General features: G+C 50.1%; 3 protein-coding genes across 18 annotated transcripts in view; 2 read left to right on the top strand and 1 right to left on the bottom strand.

Annotated features, from left to right (window-relative positions):
* NDRG4 (NDRG family member 4) overlaps nt 1–9,222 on the top strand; it is an 80,000-nt gene extending 70,778 nt beyond the window's left edge. For 6 of the 8 annotated variants that reach the window (XM_053210358.1, XM_053210357.1, XM_053210359.1 and 3 more), the window contains 10 exons: nt 1,885–1,971; nt 2,051–2,107; nt 2,421–2,524; nt 3,405–3,461; nt 3,539–3,590; nt 4,321–4,368; nt 4,562–4,597; nt 4,706–4,757; nt 6,190–6,228; nt 7,074–9,222. In XM_053210358.1, the coding sequence (XP_053066333.1) occupies nt 1,885–1,971; nt 2,051–2,107; nt 2,421–2,524; nt 3,405–3,461; nt 3,539–3,590; nt 4,321–4,368; nt 4,562–4,597; nt 4,706–4,757; nt 6,190–6,228; nt 7,074–7,228 (687 nt within the window). In that variant the 3' untranslated portion in view covers nt 7,229–9,222. The remainder of the gene's footprint in view (nt 1–1,884; nt 1,972–2,050; nt 2,108–2,420; nt 2,525–3,404; nt 3,462–3,538; nt 3,591–4,320; nt 4,369–4,561; nt 4,598–4,705; nt 4,758–6,189; nt 6,229–7,073) is intronic. The other 2 variants (XM_027075887.2, XM_027075890.2) reach the window with 1 other exon arrangement.
* Nucleotides 9,223–9,370: 148 nt separating this feature from the next.
* Nucleotides 9,371–14,332, top strand: SETD6 (SET domain containing 6, protein lysine methyltransferase). Of its 3 annotated transcripts, XM_027075884.2 has the most exons (9): nt 9,371–10,476; nt 10,711–10,809; nt 10,883–11,027; nt 11,106–11,247; nt 11,383–11,577; nt 11,708–11,828; nt 13,266–13,446; nt 13,621–13,763; nt 13,915–14,332. In XM_027075884.2, the coding sequence occupies exons 1-9, from the start codon at nt 10,450–10,452 to the stop codon at nt 14,218–14,220; spliced, it is 1,359 nt and encodes a 452-aa protein (XP_026931685.1). In that variant the 5' UTR covers nt 9,371–10,449; the 3' UTR covers nt 14,221–14,332. The 3 variants fall into 3 exon arrangements, with proteins under 3 accessions (XP_026931685.1, XP_053066328.1, XP_053066329.1); XM_053210353.1 differs by having other exon boundaries at nt 10,883–11,247; XM_053210354.1 differs by lacking the exons at nt 9,371–10,476; nt 10,883–11,027 and having other exon boundaries at nt 10,486–10,809.
* Nucleotides 14,333–15,877: 1,545 nt separating this feature from the next.
* CNOT1 (CCR4-NOT transcription complex subunit 1) overlaps nt 15,878–19,404 on the bottom strand; it is a 101,495-nt gene continuing 97,968 nt past the window's right edge. For all 7 annotated transcript variants that reach the window (XM_015074543.3, XM_015074542.3, XM_015074541.3 and 4 more), the window contains 4 exons: nt 18,133–18,313; nt 17,445–17,577; nt 16,375–16,509; nt 15,878–16,220 (listed from right to left, as the gene is read on the bottom strand). In XM_015074543.3, coding sequence (XP_014930029.1) covers nt 16,142–16,220; nt 16,375–16,509; nt 17,445–17,577; nt 18,133–18,313 — 528 coding nt within the window. In that variant the 3' untranslated portion in view covers nt 15,878–16,141. The remainder of the gene's footprint in view (nt 16,221–16,374; nt 16,510–17,444; nt 17,578–18,132; nt 18,314–19,404) is intronic.

Here is a 19,404-nt window from a genome sequence, read left to right as displayed (position 1 = left end):
CATCTTCTTTATCCATGTCCAGTCGATGGACATTTGGGCTTTTTCCATAGCTTGACTACTGTGGATAGTGCTGCTATAAATATTGGTGTGCATGTGCCCCTTTGAATCTGTGTTCTTGCATCTTTTGGGTAAATACCTAGTAGTGCAATTGCTGGATCCTAGGGTAGTTCTATTTTTAACTCTCTGAGGAACCTCCATACTGTTTTCCAGAGTGGCTGTACCAGTTTTCATTCCCACCAGCAGTGTAAGAGGGTTCCCCTTTCTCCACATCCTTGCCAACATTTGTTGTTTCCTCTGTTGTTAATTTTAGCCATTCTAACAGGTGTGAGGTGGTATCTCATCGTGGTTTTGATTTTTATTTCCATGATTAGGAGTGATGTTGAGCATCTTTTCATGTGTCTGTTAGCATCTGGATGTCTTCTTTGGAAAAAATGTCTGTTCATGTCTTCTGCCCATTTCTTAACTGGATTATTTATTTTTTGGGGTGTTGAGTTTGACAAGTTCTTTATAGATTTTGGATAGTAACCCTTTATCAGAGATGTCATTTCCATAGGCTGCCTTTTAGTTTTGTTAATTGTTTCCTTCTCCGTGCAGAAGCTTTTTATCATGATGAAGTCCCAGTAGTTCATTTTTGCTTTTGTTTCCCTCACCTCTGGAAATGTGTCTAGTAAAAAGTTGCTATGGCCAAGGTCAAAGAGGTTGCTGCCTGAAACACAAGTCCTTTCTTAACCAAAAATTACACTTACATTAAGTTTGGAAGGTTTAAAGGAAGTTGCATTTCAGAAACATTGTGTTGGGTAGGAGCCCAGAAGCTTTTCATCTCTAAAAACAAAAACTTAATTTTCAGGATTCAAAGTGTTTCTTTTTTCAAAAGAAAAGACCAGGAATTTTCAACTCCAGTATGGATTTCAGCACTTAACTACTAACAAGTAGTTATATATATATATACGTGTGTATATATATATATAACTATATCATTATAACTATATATAAAACTATATATATAGTAATATAGTAGTATATATGAAACTATATATATAGTTATATATATTACCATATATAGTGTATATAACTCTACTTATAGTGTGTGTGTATATATATATATATTCCCTGTCACCCCAGATAAACTTGACAGGATAGTAAAGTCGTATGTATATGACCATTTTCCCCTAAATGTGGGCAAACACCTGAACAGATCATTTGAATTTCTTTTACCATCAAACACAAAACAGGCTTTGGAAAGGTCAGTTTCTTACTTCACTAGAGCTTCTTTTTCTATGAAAGCAAAGAAACAAAGTGGTTTTTTTTTAATTTTTATTTTTAATTTTTTTAATGTCTTTTTTTTTGTTTTTGAGAGACAGCGCGAGTGGGGGAGGGGCAGAGAGAGAGGGAGACAGCTGTCTGCACAGAGCCTGATGTGAGGCTCAAACCCAGGAACCATGAGATTATGACCCGAGCCACAGTCAGAGGCTTAACCAACTGAGCCAGCCAGGTGCCCCTAAACAAAATGTTTTATTGAGGATGTTTAATCCTCAGTTTTACAACAGATCAAACAGATTCAAAGACCTGTTAAAAGGGGTGGAAAACAGTGATATAGGCATAGACTCGAAGCCAATCAAAGAATACTGAAAGGTGCTGAATGGGGTAGAGGGTGAGCAGAGGCAGCCAGAAGGGGTGGGGTGGGGGGCAGGCAGGTTTCCATCTGTAGCCAGTGGAGGCGTCTGTGGCTCCTCAAAGCCCTTCCAGAGCACGTCCTCCTCGGCCCCTCCCAACCACCTGTGAGATAGGCAGAGTCAGCATCTTACAGCCCGTTTGCCAGGTGGGAAGGCTGGGGCTCCCTACATACTAGCCAGCCTCCCAAGCTCTGTCTTCCTCTCATGGCAGCTTATCTTCCCCGACCTGGTGGAGGGGCTGGTGCTGATGAACATTGACCCCAACGGCAAAGGCTGGATCGACTGGGCGGCCACCAAGGTGAGCATGGTCCACCTAGCAGACAGGGGTGGTGGTGGTGAGGGGCAGCACTCACACTGGCCTCCACCCCGGCCCACAGCTCTCCGGCCTGACCAGCACTTTACCTGACACAGTGCTATCCCACCTCTTCAGCCAGGTAAGGGGGTGGGGCCCCCACAGGAGCAGCAGTGGTGGCTGAACTGGGGGTCCTTGGGAGCCTCTGGAGGGCCTGGTTCTGTCTACTCCCAGGGGCACCTGGGGCTTCTACCAGGAGGGGATCTGGGTTGGGGTCATGAGGCATCTGACCTGTCTCACTCTACTCTCCTGAGACAGACGTGGGAGGCCTCCTCCCTCACTTGCTGGGAATGGGGCGAGGGTGGTTCTGTCTGGGACACCTGTGCCCGTTTGAGACCACATCCCTGTCTGTCGTTCCCCTCCGTGCACCTCCCCCATCTATCCCGTGGGCCCAGGAGGAGCTGGTGAGCAACACCGAGCTGGTGCAGAGCTACCGGCAGCAGATCGGGAACGTGGTGAACCAGGCCAACCTGCAGCTCTTCTGGAACATGTACAACAGGTGCGGGCGGCCTGGGGCCCAGCTCTGCAGCACCAGGCCACAGAGTGCCCCCTCTGTCCCCTCGGTACAACCAGTCACAGAAGGAAGCAGGCAGGAGACGTGCTCTCCCAAGCTTGTAGATGAACAACTTGTACCAAGAAGAAAAGAGTTACTTCTTGCCCAAGGTCACACCCCTCGAAGGACAGAGGGTAGGGTAGGGCTTCCAGCTCTGGTTTCTGGGCTCTTCCACGCCTTTTCCCCCGGGGCATTGCTGGCCAGCCAGGAGCAGTGGGGGAAGCTGGGCAGCATCCCTGATGCCCCCAGCCTGAACTTCAGGGCTGACATCTGTAGGAGGGGAGGGGGGGTTGGATGAACTCCATGGTTTTCAAGCTGTGCTCCTTAGAGCCCACTGGCCTTCCCTCCTTTCTTTTTCTCATACAAATATTTATTAAGCACCTGCCGTGTGCATGGTGCTGGAGGAACAGTGGAGAATGAGAGGTTAGGCCCTGCCTTCCTCTATGACCCAGGAATCCCACGCACAGGTGGTGGTGCATGTCAGAGTGCTTCAAGGGGGAGGGAGAGCCAAATTTCAGGGCCCACCTGGCATGAATTGCAGGGTCTGAGAAGAAGTTACGTATGAGGCATGGCCTGAAGACCCCTGTTTGTGCAGAGCAGGTCCCTGCCTCCCTGTTTACCCCTAACTGGGATCTCTTAGAGCCTTTTCCATAGTTGAGACAACTCAATAACCGTAAACCCCAACTCTGGGACCAGCCCGGGATGCTGGGCCATAATTGCCATTGTGGGAGGATGAGGTAAGGCTGGAATACAACAGGGGCAGGCCTGGGGCACACAACCGCCTCAGATCCAGTTCTGAGATGCCCACCTCTGCCTCTCCCTGCAGCCGCAGAGACTTGGACATTAACCGGCCTGGAACAGTACCCAATGCCAAGACACTCCGGTGAGTGCCCCTCACCCCCCAGCCTGTCCCTGCCCACCACGCCCAGGCCAGACAGCCCTTGTCCTCTGTGTCTGCAGCTGCCCCGTGATGCTGGTGGTCGGGGATAACGCGCCTGCTGAGGACGGTGTGGTGAGTGAGGGACAGCGTCCTGACTGGGGGTGGGAGGCGGGAGTACGGAGATCACTGGCCTTTGGCTGGCAGGGCCAGGCACTGGATGCTGGATTTCTCACCCCACCTCCCACCGTCTTGCCATGATGCATCACCACCTGGCACAATCCCACCCTTTGAGTGAGGGAGGCGTGGAGACGGGAGGGAGCTGGGGCCAGACCACCTGATGGCCACCCCGTCCCTGGGGTGAGGAGTACCAGGGTAGCCCCCCGTGTGACAGAAACTAGCACACCCTCCCTGTGCTTGAGGGCCTGGAGGAATGCGGTGTGTGCTGCTGTAGCCATGGGGACTCGGGCAGGGGCCTCAGTCTCCTGCTGAGCCTTGACCCTCCCTCACCTCACCGCCTGAACCCGCGGTCCCTGGCACTTTGCCCGCCACTGCCACCAAGGTGGCCCTGGCTCCCCGTGAGGACATCGTCCGGCCAGCAGTTATGAGTGGAGTCCAAGGATCTCAGGTCCCTTGGGGCGCTGCTTCCTGATCTGCAGGGGCCTGACTTTCAGAAGGCAGCCTGGCGGGCGTGGGGCAGCCTCAGCCAGGGCCCCGGTGCCAGCCTGTGTCTGCCCCCTGCACACCCTTCTCACGAGTAGAGCCTCTCAGCTCTGGGAATAGAACCTGCCTTAGCAACTGGGGCAGGGGCTCCCCTGATACCCCGGGGGCTGGGGCTGCCTTACTCTGCTGACCTTGTCCCTAGGTGGAGTGCAACTCCAAACTGGATCCAACCACCACGACCTTCCTGAAGGTGAGGCCTTCTTCCCCAGCCATAGGCCCGCTCCTCAGCCAAGGGCCCAGCCTCAGGGAGGGGCCTGCCTGGGGTCCCATCCAGGGCGGGAGCAGGACAGCATGTCGGGTCAGCGCAGCCTGTTTAGGTATACGAGGCTTGGGCAGGGTGTGGGGTGGCCCCCGCTCAGCTCACCCCCTTCTCTTCCCTGCAGATGGCAGATTCCGGGGGGCTCCCCCAAGTCACACAGGTGAGACTCTTGGCCCTCCTTCCCTTATCTGGCCCAAGTGGGGGAAGCCTCCTTTTCCCCTAATCCCAGGCAGCCAGTCAAAGCATGTACTGTCTCTCTGTCCTGCAGCCAGGGAAGCTGACTGAGGCTTTCAAATATTTCCTGCAAGGCATGGGCTACAGTAAGTATACCTCCCCCTGCCCCTGCCCTAGAGACCGGTGGGCAGGCAGCAAGGTGGGTTTGGCACACGGTGGCAGGTGGCACTAAGCCTGTGGGCATATGAGCTCTGTGTTCTCAGGGCCCACATGCTGTGCCACTCCCCACATGCTCCCCACATGACGGGGGACCCTCTAGGGCGTCTCCACCTGCATTGTAAGTAGATGATCCTAGGCTGTGTCTGGCTGTCCTCCGCTCTTGGAGGGGCCTTGGGACAGTGCTCTCCTAGCAGCATTGGAGCGGTAAGGCTCTTCCTCCAGCCCTGGGGGACAAGAGCCCAGGGCTGAGTCCTGCCCAGAAAGCCTGCCTACAGGTGAGTCATGTATACCACCAGCTCCCCGCCAGGCTATGGCACCTGAGAAGGGCTTTTGTCACACGTGGTGGGATGGTGCAAGGGACATTAGAGTGGTCTTGGAATCTAGGGCGTGAGGAAGGCAAGTGAGGCCACCTGGGTTTTAGGAGAGAGACAAGGCAGCCAAACCTGGGGGTTGCGTATATGAAGACCCCAAGGGAGTAGGGGCCAAGGGGTGGCTATGCCCACTCTCCTCCCCTCTCCAAACTGCCCCTTGTGCAGGGATGATATCCCCAGACTGCTCATGGGCACCTCTAAATCACATACACACATGCACATGCACACACCCTTTTTATCTCCTTGATTCCTCCCCTTTCCCCCATATACCTGGCTCTCCTGCTGGAAGCAAAACTCTTCTCCCTGAATGTTTCCCCCCTGGACTTTACCCTCTGGAGTTTGTGCCTCCTTAGAAGGACAGGCCCGTGGGGGAAAACTGGGGGCCCAGCCAGGAGTGGAAATCCCTCTGGCCCCCCAGGAGCCTGCCAGCCTCTTGTGGGGATGTAGGGCAAAGAGAGGCCAAAGCCAACAGCGAACCACAGCAGGAGCTCTGTGGCTGGGCCTGAGCCCAGGGCCTGCCCCGTGAGCATCTGTGGGATGGGTAGACCAGCAAAGCTTATTGGGCTGGGACATGTTCTTAGGACCCCAGGCAAAATGCCACCAGGCAGCCTGAGAGCTGGGCAGGATTTAGGAGGTTGTGCAGGCCTCCCCCATTCTGTACATGGGGGAACTGGGGCCCGGAAGAAGGGTGAGGGTGCTGGCTCTAGCCCTGTCACCAAGAGCCCCTCAGGGTCACAGCCCAGGCTGGAGAAGCAAGATGAGTGCCTCCACCGTGGGATCAGGGCTCCCTCCAGGGCTGCTGCTTCAGTGGGTGGGCAGGAGGGGGCTTCCTAAAGCTCTGGCCCTGCCCCAGCCCGCTCTGTTCCTGTCCTGTTGTCTTCTCTCCTGACCCTCGCAACACCCTGGCCTCGCCGGATCACGCTCTTCACCCGTGTTCTGTGTCTCCCCCCACCCTGCCCCACCCCTCTGGCTCTGTCTTCTCTCTTAGTTGCATACTTGAAGGACCGAAGGCTGAGTGGAGGAGCAGGTAGCCCTGTGGCCCCTCCCCTGATGCATGGATCCCCACCCCAGGACCCCCTGCTCTTTCCTCTGTGCAGCGCTGCGGCCGGGCCTCATCTTGCTGTGGTTTGGAACTTTCTTGTGTCCCGCTCGCCTCCTAAAGCCCAAAAGAGTCGTGCTTTTTCACAGATCCTGGACCTAGTGGGCTGCGTCCCATGTCAGGGCTCTAGATTGGCTGGGGTTCAGAGCGGTCTGGCTTCTGGGTGGCCATGGGCCACGTGGCTTTCAGAGCTCAGGCATTTGGAACCAGATCCTCTCAGAGGTAAAGCCTAGGCCTGGCCCTGGGTGCAAGGGTGTCTGACCATGCCCCAGCTGGACCAATGGCCAGCTGAGTTCAGGGAGGTGGAGTTTGCCCCTGAGCGTCTTGCTCGTGAAACTCCAAATAAGGACAGAAATTAGATTTAGGGCAGTTTGTGGCCACCACACCTAGTCCTTCTTCACGGAAGTAGTCCCACTCCCCTGTCCCATCATCCTCTTGAGGGGGGGCATCGCTGGAATTCTGTCCCGTCCCTGTAGCAGCTCAGGGGTACCCGGGCAGTGACCCCATTCTGGCCATAGCTCTGGCCAGCTGTTGTGAGCTGGGTCCCGCTGGCCTCTGCAGGGTGCCCGGTCCCCCCCTCTTTGGCTCATTCACTCGCTGGTGCTGCATGCCTCCGGCTTGATGGAGTGGGTGCCAGAGCCCTGGCTTGGGAGGGGCCTCTGTGCCATTGGAAAAACGGGTCTTGCCGCTTTGCTTGTGTCAACCCTTCTCCTGCCTGCTGGCACCCAGACCCGCCTGCCAGTCCTCATGCCCGTTCCCATCTCTGCCCACAGTGCCCTCGGCCAGCATGACCCGCCTTGCCCGCTCTCGTACCGCGTCGCTCACCAGTGCCGGTTCGGTGGATGGCAGCCGCCCGCAGGCCTGCACCCACTCGGAGAGCAGCGAGGGGCTGGGCCAGGTCAATCACACCATGGAGGTGTCCTGTTGAAGCCCCTAGCCTGGCAGAGATGCCCACCTGCCCCCGCCCGCATCGACGTCCCACTGGCATCCTCGCGCCGGCTCATTTTCCCTTTAGTTTATTTTTGTGAAGGCCGGGGGAGGAAATGGGTTCACTTCTCTTTTGTTAAAAACGTCAGGGGATTCATCCTAGATGCTGCAGCAGAACGGTCTCCAGATGGTTTGAGAGGCTCGCTCCTCCCCACCCCCACCTCACTCACCTTGTTAACTTGGCTGACTTAGGCCCCTCTTCCAACTCCCCACAGTCTGGGCAGGGCTCAGGGAGGAAGGGGATCTGCTAAGGAAAGAGTTCAAGTCCTTCTCTGGGCAGGATCCAGGGTAATATCCTGGACTGAAGAAAGCATGGGATGACCCCCATGGGCAGGGCAGGTTTGAAGATGGGATGGGGTTTTGAGGTGGTGTGCTGGGACAGCAGGAGCATGGGGTCCAGCTCAGGCACCGGGGTGACAGGAGACAGCACAGGGGAGCACTAGGAGGTAGGGGCCCTGGAGCTCTGCAGGCCCCTTTCTCCCCATCTCCCCCACCAAGCACATCTGTTTCTGTCTTTTGCACATGTGACAATCATCTGAACCATAGCCACAAGGGGGCGCTCTGACCAGGCAGCAGTTTTCCTGGTGCTCTCTGGGCTAGCCTGGTGATGTAGGGCCAGGCAGACAGGCAGGCAGGGGCTGAACAGGGTTTCTCTGCTCCAGGAAGACCAAACACAGAGGACCTTACAGGTAGGAACACCACAGACCGTCCCAGCCCACACACTCCACCACCTCGTGGCCCTGTCCCATGTCTGAGCCAAGGCCCTGAGGTAGAAAGTCACCTGATCCTGTATCTCCATAGGGGCCTGACTTGGGGGCTGAACTTAAATGCTGGGATAGCCCATGAAGGTCGGATGCACCCCTGAGAACTTCACGGTGTCTGCCTTCAGGAGCCAGTATGTGACTAGAGACAGTGGTGGCTGAGATTCCCAGCAGACCCCCTCTTTTGTCCCCAGGTTCCATGGAGGACAACCCAATCAGCAGCAGTGTGTCCAAGGCCACCAGAAACATGGTGTTGTTAGGGAGAGTTCTGGTCAAGCTATGCCAACATTTTATGTGGGCATCACTAAGCAAGAAGAGATTTTATCTGGAAAGAAATGGTCTAAGGTAGTGAGACTTCTGCAGGCCCACATCACCATCTCAGGACTGTTGGAGTGGCTTGGGCTGGGGCTTGCTGGGTCCTGGGGTGGGAGGTGGAGGTTCCAAAAGAGAACAAGGTCCAGGCAGAAGAGAAAGGCTCTCCATGTACCCCAGTCCCCTCCTTTCACGTGAAGCCCAGGACTGAGCCACACACATCCAACCCACCTGCACCATCAGGGAGAATCTCCTGGCCCAGAAACAGGAGCCACTTGTCTTGGAGCCTAAATCAATTGCCACAAAGTCTAAAACAAGTAAAAGAGCAATGATAAAGGCAGTGCTATGGAGGGGACAGTTGCGTGTGGGGTGCTCTGAGGCTGAGAGGACACCTGCATCCACATTTCTGCACATATCACCCCCTTCTAGAATCTTAAGCCATTACTAGACTGCTCTAGAGCCTGGTGGAGTGTTAGTCTGTCCCCAGTTCTATTCACTCACGTGCTTCCTTTGAATATCAAATGTGACTGTTTGAAAAGCTGGTAGAATTAACCCCTCTTAACTGTAGATAGCGCTGCAAATCTTGGATTTTTTTTTTTTCTGTCTTCTTTCAGATAAGATATCTATAAATATCTATACATTATATATATATATGTATATATATATATATATGTATATTGGGTCTTCCTGCGTGTGGTTTTCCATCGGAGGTTGTCTCTTTGGTCAAAGTGAACTTTTAATGGAATTTATTATTTTCCTGTCTATATAAAGCGAAGAACCTAATTTTGTGTATTCTGGTGGCTGATGTCATGAAACTTTGAGACGACAAAATGTAAAACAAATAAAAACCCTTGTCAAAGTATTAAGAGTTAAGTGTATGGAAAACTAATAAACTAAGAAGAATTTGAGTGTGGTGACACCAGGCCCATCATAGGAAGCTCGTGAGAAGGCAGCATTGAGGCTGGTGCTTCTTGAGGTTTAGATGGGGTTGCATATGTAGGAGTGTCCATCCATGTTTCTATTTCTGGTTCTTTTTTCTTTTTTAACTCTACCCCCACCCTGGGGCTTGAACTCAGGACCCTGAAATCAGATCCCAAAATTCAGAGTCGTCTGCTCTACCGACTTTGATCCAGCCATGTGCCCCACCTATTTCCTGTTCTGATCACATTCATTATCTTGTCAATTCTTACATTAATTCCATAGGGTAGATATTAGTTTCACAGCTGAGGAAACGGAGCCTCAGGAGAAGGAATTTGCCCTAATAATATTGTAAAGCTGAGAACTGGCTTTGGCATTGTTTGGCTTTAAAACACTCTCTATTCAATGCTTCATTTACTTAACAGCATGCTACTTTCCCAGGTTTTAACCACCATTTCGGACTCATTCACTCATTTACTCAATAAATACATAATTGCATACCTGCTATGTGTCAACTAATAAAGAAGCATCTAAATAAAAATAAAACCCACCATGTGCTATGCAAATGATGACAAACGGATATACTAGCGAGTGCGGGCAGAGGCGGGTTATTCTACTTCTGGGAACCCTCCCCCTGCCCCTCGGAAACACACACAACCTGACCCCCCACACTCCGAAACGCACGCACGCACATTGACAACCTGCTCCGTGTAAAACGGTTAGATGACCGTAGCTAACGGAGACTCGAGATCAGGAAGGCAGGCTGGTCGCCCACCTGGGTGCGCTGACAGCCTTGGTTGGTACCGGGAAAACGGGAGTTTTGTTTTTTACCCGGACTTCTATTCCGAAATGTCTCAGCTCATAGAGACCGAAGGGGAGAGTTGTGGCTGGCTCAGAACCAGGCTCGAGGCTCCACAGAGACACGCCTTATCGGACCCGACTTAAACCCAACTGGGGACACTCAGGCTCCACAGAATGTGCTCAGGAAGAATGATTTGACCAGGTGCAAATCCCCACTCGTCCTCCGCGTGGATCAGGAGGCGAGCGTCACGTGACGCGCGTCACGTGGCGCCGGGGCGGGGCCTGTGGCCCCGCCCCCGAGAGGCCTTTTCCCGGACGCCGGAAGCGCTAGCGCGGAGCTTCTGAGCGGCTGGGTCGCGCGCCCTCCGCCATGGCGACCAGGGCAAAGCGCCGGCGGGTAAGTTGCGGGGGGCCGGAGCGGGGCCTGCCCGTTTCCCTTGCGGCTCACCCCTACCCCGCCCGCAGTGCGGTCCCGCGCGTCCTTGCGGCTCCCTAGCGCAGGTCCCTGGCCGCCCTCCTCGTCCCCTCCCCCACCCAGAGCGAACTTCTCTCCGCGCGCACGCTGCGATGCCTTCCCGCTTCCCGCGCGTTCTCCTGGGCGGACCGTCTCCACCGCGCTGGCTCGTTTCAGGTGGCGGGGCCTGTGGGAGGCGACGCGGACCCGGACCCGGACCCTGTGGCCGGCTTCCTGAGCTGGTGCCGGCGGGTGGGGCTGGAGCTGAGTCCCAAGGTGAGGAGGCGGGGGTGCGGGCGGACGCGGCTGGGGCGCAGTCCAGCCCTGACCTACCGCTCCCCCTGCTCAGGTGGCGGTGAGCCGGCAGGGCACGGTGGCCGGCTACGGCATGGTGGCCCGGGAGAGCGTGCAGCCCGGGGAGCTGCTGTTTGCCGTGCCGCGGGCCGCGCTCCTGTCGCAGCACACCTGCTCCATCGGCGGCCTGCTGGAGCAAGGTGGGTGCGCCGGCGGGGTGCGACAGGGAGGCGTGCCGCGGGGCCGCGCCGGTGCTCTCACCTCTGTGTCTCTCTCAGAGCGAGGCGCGCTGCAGAGCCAGTCGGGCTGGGTGCCGCTGCTGCTGGCGCTGCTGCACGAGCTGCAGGCCCCGGCCTCGCCCTGGAGCCCTTACTTTGCGATGTGGCCGGAGCTAGGCCGCTTGGAGCACCCGATGTTCTGGTGAGAGCCTTGGTGGGGGCGGGGAGCACCGGCCCCGTAGCCTCGCGGCTCGCTCCGCCCTGGCCCGGGGATCGGGCCACGAGCGCTAGTCCCGGTAGGGTGTGTGAAGGGAGCCTGGCTGGGGTGTCACCGCAGGCCCGAGGAGGAGCGTCGGCGATTGCTGCAGGGCACGGGCGTACCCGAGGCGGTGGAGAAGGACTTGGCTAACATCCACACTGAATACTATTCCATCGTATTGCCGTTCATGGAAGCCCACCCGGATCTTTTCAGCCCCAGGGTTCGCTCCCTGGAACTCTACCACCAGCTCGTGGCTCTTGTGATGGCGTACAGGTCAGTGAGCCGAACCTTGAAGGACTCCTTTCTTTAGATCTCAGTTGAGGGATGAGAGGGGAAAGAACAGTGAACCACACCCCAGTCTCTCACTCTACCCTGGGCTTTAGCAAAGTTCTCTCTGTGGCAGCTTTCAGGAACCACTGGAGGAAGAGGAGGATGAAAAGGAGCCAAACTCCCCTTTGATGGTGCCTGCTGCAGACATACTAAACCACTTAGCCAATCATAATGCCAATCTAGAATACTCTCCAGTGAGTGGATCCCTCTCAGTTATTGTTATTATGTGCACTGATGATCAGGCATTTGATTCAAACCAGTGCTGGTCGTTGATGCTGCCCTCACAGTTGGGCTCGGTGGGCTCCATTCTCCTCAGGCTAAAAATGTGTAGGTGAAGTTCTTCTGTTATGTACTTTGAGTTTGCGTATTCCAACGAAGTAGAACACAAAACTTCAAAACCCGCAGAGAAAGTTGTGGTTAATTCTGTAATAAGCTACTGCCATTTACTTGGTGCTAGAGGTTGGTTGGCTCCTCTGTGCAGTGCCAGTGAACCAAGATTGTGTTGGGGCCCAGTGGACAGCAGCCTGGGTCAGATATACTGTCACTACTTTGGGGAAAGAGGAGGGAGGAGAGGAAAGGGGAATGGTCATAGGTCAAATCTAACTTGATATCAAGGGTATATCAATTCCATTTGCTATGTGGAAAGTTGCAAGATCAGATCCAAGTTTATGGAATCAAAATTTAGGAAATGGCTATTTTTTAATTTTTGCCTCTATCTGCCATTTCTACTTTGATCTTGGTTTAATTGTTCAATTTTAAAACCCAGCGACTTTTACCCCTTTCATCCTACTGTACAGGCATACCTTGTTCTATTATACTTCAGATACTGCATTTACAGGTTGAACGTCTGTGGCAACCCTGTGTTGAACAAGTCCGTCAGTGCTGCTTTTTTAACAGTACTTGCTTCATGTCTGTGTCCTACTTTTGGAAGAATTGTAACTGCAAGAATTGCAGGATTTCAAAGTTTTCCATTGTTGCTACATTTGTTCTGGTGATCTCATCCCAGCAGTTACAACTCACTGAAAGCTCAGTGATTAGCATTTTTTTTTTTAGCAAGAAAAGCCCATTTTTCTGTTCTTTAGGATGTAATACTGTTGAACACTTAATAGACTACAGTATGGCATAAGCTTTATTAAAAATCTTTTAAACGTATGTTTATTTTTGAGAGAGTACGTGAGCTGCGGAGGGGTAGAGAGGGAGACACAGAATCCATGGCAGGCTCCACACTGTAAGTGCAAAGCCCAACTTGGGCCTCAAATGCACGAACCATGAGGTGAGGTCACGACCTGAGCCAAAGTCAGACACTTAACCAGTTGAGCCACCCAGGCACCCCATAAACATCACTTTTATATGCACTGGGAAGCCATAAAATTCATTTAAGTTGGCTTTTGTTTTTGGTTTTTTGTCTTTTAACATTATTTGCTCTTTTGTGGTGCTCTGGAACTGAACCTGGATAATCTGAGGTATGCCTGTACAGGATCTTAACAGGAACTAAAAAGGTAGAATGTTGGAAGGTGTATCATCAGTCCCATTGCTGAACTGCACCCACCGGAGGCTTTTCCTAAAACAGAAATGATCTTCGTGGGTTGGCCAGGGAAGGGCTTAGTCCCAGCTTCTCCCTTCCACCCCAGAATTGTCTTCGGATGGTGGCCACTCAGCCCATTCCTAAAGGCCATGAAATTTTCAACACTTATGGACAAATGGCTAATTGGCAACTCATTCATATGTATGGTTTTGTTGAACCATATCCCGACAACACGGATGACACAGCTGACATTCAGATGGTGACAGTTCGTGAAGCAGCATTACTGGGTGAGTGTCGGATTAAGTCTTGCACACTACACTGATGGATGTGTCTCTGTCCCCACCCCAAGCGCTCTTAAATAGCAGTTGCCCCTTTTTTGGTAGACTGGGTGGGGTAGATGGAAGAAGAAATGAACTGGTGGGTATATGGAGACTTACACAACATTGCTTTTCTACCTACAGGAACAAAAGTTGAAGCTGAAAGGCTCCTACTGTATGAACGCTGGGATTTCTTATGCAAACTGGAAATGGTAGGGGAAGAGGGAGCCTTTGTAATTGGGCGGGAGGAGGTGCTCACTGAAGAGGAACTGACCACCACACTCAAGGTAAAGGGCTGAGAATAGATGAAATATTTGGAACTACATGAAAGAGGAAAGGTGGGATGGAGGGAGAGGACACTTAAATGCTGCCAAGATAGGTCTGGCTTTTCTCTAAATTCAGCGATTCAAAATTAAAGGGCCCAATGATTGCTTCTAGGTACTATGCATGCCTGCTGAGGAGTTCAGAGAGTTTAAAGACCAGGATGGATGGGGAGATGATAAAAGGGAAGAGGAGAGCTTGACAGTCACAAATATCCCCAGGCTGAAAGCATCATGGAGACAGCTGCTTCGGGACAGTGTTTTGTTGACCCTGCAAACCTATGCCACAGACTTAAAATCTGAACAAGATTTACTAAGTAACAAGGAGGTCTACACCAAACTCAGCTCGAGGGAACAGCAGGCCTTGCAGGTTCGCTATGGTCAGAAGATGATCTTACACCAGTTGTTGGAACTGACAAGTTAGCAGGTTCCCTGTTGCCTGAAAGACCATCCACAAGAACTTTATTCTAAGCTCGCATTCATTGATGCTTGAAAAAAAGGAAAATCTGGGTCTTTTGCTTTTCCTTTAATAAATACCAACAGGAAAAGTAACAAAGGTGGTGTGCTAGGGGTAACTGAGATAAGGGTGACCTGTTTAAGGACTGGGTACAGCAGACTTGCAGATTGCTGTTACTAAGATCAGTGAATTTTATAGCTGTTTTGTTCTCAGTCTGAACCAAAGGTTAGAAGAAATGTGATAGTGATAGGTTCCTGTTGTAGTCTAGCATTTAATTACAACGTGGACTTTGAAGGTAGACCTGGGTCTGTTCTGAGCAAGCATCCCCCCACTCCAAGACTTCATTTTCTGTTAGAGAGTATGATATGGCACTGGCACTCAACAACTACTGTACTTCCTCAGGAGTCTGAAGTTTCCTCTACAAGGCACAGCCCACCGGTAAGGGAAGAAACCCTAAGCCACCAATGACATTCAAGCCCCATTAAGATTTCTGCTGTTGAGGTCTTGCACTTTTTGTCCTCTGTGGCCATAAAACTTGAGTTATTAAGGTATATTTTATCTTAAATAGTGTAAATTTTAAAAACTTTTTAAAACAAATAGGTATATGTGATATATTATCAAAACTCCATGGGGACAAAGGGTATGAAAAATGTTTTGTAATTATTTAACCATAGAAACCTGATCCAATGATTTTTCTACTGCTGAAACACTACAAAATTCACTTCCTTGCTTGTTTAAAGATGCCAGATTCATGTAAGTGATCTACCATGCAGCAAGAAGTGACGTTTCCCATTGGCAACAGGCTCTGCGAGGCTGGGTTGTCCACTTTCCTCACCACCAGCACTGGCTACTGCTACTACTGAGAAAGGCACAGTGGAGTCATGTGTGTGTCATGACTTTAATGTTTTGACTACAGTATGCATACACATACAAGTAATGGGAGCTAGAGCCCAGGAACTAGAAAGGCTACAAAATACAACACGTGGACCAATACATTTACAAAACATTCAAAATGCTTACAAAAGGGGCTGTATTGGTCCTTTTGACTTTGTTGTTGTTCAACATAGCCTATATAGGGCTATTTACTGGGATAATGGGGAAGGGCAATTCATACACTATTAGTTCCCTTTCCCACAAATTACAAGGATCAGAAGAAAGGGGCACTTTTAGGCCTGGTCCGGTTTTACGTTATAAAAAGAGCTGACTGCATCTTGCAGGGCCTAAGGGGGCAGGTTCTCCAGTAGAAATGAGAAAATGATGCTCTCCCAGCAGTCGGCTTTAGATTTGGGGAAGAGGCAAAACAAAAACCCATGGGATCTCAATTGTGAGCTCTTCCCATGTCCCCTAAGCATACCAAATAGTAGCACATACACATTTTTAACAACTTTGTGATTTTCAAGGTCCCCTGTCCACATTAAAAAAATAAGTTACACAATATTTAAACTGGCTTTTTTTGCTATTCTTTGGGACACCAGGAATGTCAGAAGACATGGAGCTGTATTGTTCTGTCCCCAGACAAGTGGATGGCATCAGCAGCCTTTTCAGTTACAGGCTGGGCAGGTACCAAGTTTATCTACTTGCCTTGGACACATTTTGCACAAACCCAAGAAGTTCCAGACAAAAGTTTTCTCTTTCATATATTTACACAAGTTCAAAATGATATTCACAGCATCTTCTAAATTTTGGCCAAGAGTCAAAAAAATGCATTTAAACTTTGGAACGTGCCCACATACACAGGAAGCTGACCCAAACAGTAATTGGGGCAGGTACCCGAGAACCAACGGGCTGGGAAAGTCAGGAAGAGCTGAAAGGATTCTTCAGCCAGTTTACGAACTTGGTGCAGTGGGACCTCCAGGCTGACACATTTACAGCAGAGATGCAGTTCCATCTAACTGGCACCTGTCCCTTCCATTACTTGCTGAGCCTGCTTCTGTCCCATGCAGCACTGTGCAACCGACTGGAATAACCTGAAAAATAGAGACAATCACAAGTTTGTGATAAAACTTGAGGCCTGGCAATCCCTTGTGTCACATTAGCTCTGGCTATTATTACCCTCTTAATCACCCACCCTAGCTAGAGCCATCATCTGTTTCATTCTTAGACAAATCACTTTGAACTCACTTTTCAATTTCTGGGGCACAGTGTACAAATTCATGGTTCCAGAACTTAAACGCTGGATTTTTAATCAGCTCAATGAAGGTAATAAGAAGACCCCAAGGATGTGGCCTATTTACAATCAACCGTTCCAAGAGAACCCTGAAGGGAAGAAAAGATGAGTTAATGCACAGAGAAACCTAGAAATTTATGAACACTTCTCCTTTACCTTTATTCCTATCTTTTCTCCTTGATTACTAAACTACATGCAAAAGTTACTAGCTTTACTGAAGACAGGTGGATTAAGGTCTAAACGATATATCGCAGTTAATGCAGGTGGATTCCGAATTAGTCTTCCAGGCTCACTAATTGCAAGAGGCAGGATACAAATCTAGGTTTTCTAAGTTAAAAGATAATAGTATCAGATTACATGGCTCACAGAAAGCTACTTAAGGAATGCACAACCAGTGAAAGGAAATGAATTCTAATACTACCTGGGTATGTGTGAAAATAAGGATATTATTTAATGAGATACTGTAATACACAAACTATTAGGTGAAGGGACAAGTTTTTAAAGTCTGGTCCAGTTTTTAAAATGTGTATCTCTCTCACCAGAATCCACCCATTGCCTAATCTCTGGTGTAGTTTATCATTAGGAAAACGCCAAGTACAATCCTCTATTTCTCCTTCAAACCTTTCAACCTAGAGGATGAAGGAAAAAGCCCAAACTCTTTAACAAAATGCCTTTTAATAGGCCTATGTGAATTCTGGACTCTGGATAAAAATGTTATCGCTACCATCTGAGAGAAACTTGATTTTCAATCAAGATACCTATACCTTTTGTCAAAACCTTTTTATTTTAGCAATGATTATGATTTGCAATTCTCTACTTGTAATTCTGTGTCCATCAGACTAATTACCAGGGTAGGAATCAATGTACATTTTGTTCACTACTATATCCCATATCCCACATGTAAAAGATGTTTTAAATGGACACAAAGAAGATCTCAACGAACAGTGCACAGAAAACACACTCGATGCATAAGTTAAGGGGAAGAGGCAACCATTGAGAATCATCCAAAAAACTTCTCCCTTACCTTGTAATCTGTTCTTGGATAGCTTCAGTGTTGGCCTCTGCAAAAAGGTACAGCATGGTGCAGCTGAAGTAGTGAGTGTGGCTATTTGGGTACCGCAGCTGATTTGCAATTGCATTCAAGAAGAGATATCGACCTAGAAATTCAGAAAACAAACTTTATTAAAGACTTGCTCTGAGAGGCCAAGGCAAAAGACATCATTCTGAGTGGCTAGGGTTTGGATTTGGGATCCTGGCCTTTCCCGTGTCCTTTAGTTTCAACCAGTGGTTCTCAGGTTTCCACTTCTGGGAGATATATTTTTTTATTTTCCACATTACAATTTTTAGAAATATTTAAAAACAGATACCCTGCTTATTAATACATGTTAATAAAAGCATTCCCTGCCCCCCCAAAAAAATCAGGGAAGAATATCCCTAATTTCACAGATCTATTTAATGTCATTTAATAGAAGACAGCTGGATTCTTCTAATCCTGTGTTCAGTCTGCTCCAGTATTGTTTCCTGTAGCCTCTGGAAAACTCCACTATACACTCACGGCAAGAGTTTCCCCACCACCCAAAAAAAGAAAATAGCCAGAGCCATAAACAGACTAACAAAATATTATATGCCTATTATGACAAAGTATTTCTATGACCAGACTGTGGCAAACAGTACAGAGAACTTAACTCTGAGAATTGGCTAGTTTCACTCACCTTCAGTGTCCAAGTCCACAGCCAGGTTCTGGAAGATGTCCATGTGAGCCGAGTGGGTGATCGTGCTCATTGATGGCGTGCTACCCTTGTTGTGGATGTGTGCAATGGCCTGAGTCCCTACATAGAGCACCAGTGCATTGATGAGCTGGAGGTTGTAACGATTGCCAGGTTCATTGGATACCTAAATGAACAAAACAGAAAACTCCTTATTTTCATAGAGGACTCACTATTTCTAAACCCTTTTTACACCTTCATAGAAAAGCTGAACTGCTCTCAGTGTTCTTTGGGATTTAACTTTTAGAAATTTACTTAACTTTGTGAGGTTGCTGAACAAATTAACACATCTGTCTATGGGTAGTTGTGTCAGTAACAGGAAGGCAAAGCTTTAACAGGTGCCAGCAAAAAAGTACAGTTTATAAAGTCAGTCTATTATCTCAATGATAAAAAATATTGGGAGGGGCGCCTGGCTGGCTCAGTTGGTGGAGTGTGTGACTCCTGATCACAGGGTTGTGAATTCAAGCCCCATGTTGGGTATGGGGCATTCTTAAAATCTTGAAGAAAAAAATAATCTAGAGAGAGGGAAAAGTGGTACTCTGGTGTGGAAAGACCACACGATTTCAAGTCCTTTTCTAAAACAGCAAATCGGGGCGCCTGGGTGGCGCAGTCGGTTAAGCGTCCGACTTCAGCCAGGTCACGATCTCGCGGTCCGTGAGTTCGAGCCCCGCGTCGGGCTCTGGGCTGGTGGCTCAGAGCCTGGAGCCTGTTTCCGATTCTGTGTCTCCCTCTCTCTCTGCCCCTCCCCCGTTCATGCTCTGTCTCTCTCTGTCCCAAAAATAAATAAACGTTGAAAAAAAAAATTAAAAAAAAAATAAAACAGCAAACTAAGACAGAATCCCCTTATTAAGAACAATCATGGGGTGTGGGAGGAGCCTGGGTGGCTCAGCTGGTTGAGTGTCCAACTTTGGTTTGGGCCATGATCTCATGGTTCGTGGGTTCAGGCCCCACGTTGGGCTCTGTGCTGACCGTTCAGAGCCTGGAGCCTGCTTTGGATTCTGTGTCTCCCTTTCCTCCTTCCCTGTCTCCCTCCCCCTCCCCGCTCATGCTCTGTGTCTGTCTCTCAAAAATAAACAAATATTAAAAACAACAATAATCATCTGGGAGTACTGAAAGGGAACCATTATCAGCCATGTATTCGTACAGAAAATCAGCCTGTTCCCCTGGTTGCCTCTTCTAAGGCTTTGTATCATTGATAAGATGAACTAGTATATAATG

This window comes from Acinonyx jubatus, chromosome E2 (genome assembly GCF_027475565.1).
Source record: "Acinonyx jubatus isolate Ajub_Pintada_27869175 chromosome E2, VMU_Ajub_asm_v1.0, whole genome shotgun sequence".
Classification (NCBI taxonomy): Eukaryota; Metazoa; Chordata; class Mammalia; order Carnivora; family Felidae; genus Acinonyx; species Acinonyx jubatus.
This window is presented reverse-complemented; position numbering and strand designations above follow the sequence as displayed.

Bases quoted from the DNA above. Each gene is read 5' to 3' on its own strand.
- SETD6 (XM_053210353.1), top strand. From the start codon at position 10,450: ATGGCGACCAGGGCAAAGCGCCGGCGG. The intron at 11,578-11,707 runs GTCAGTGAGCCG...TCTCTGTGGCAG, and splicing joins GCTCTTGTGATGGCGTACAG to CTTTCAGGAACCACTGGAGG. The intron at 13,447-13,620 runs GTGAGTGTCGGA...TTCTACCTACAG, and splicing joins TCGTGAAGCAGCATTACTGG to GAACAAAAGTTGAAGCTGAA.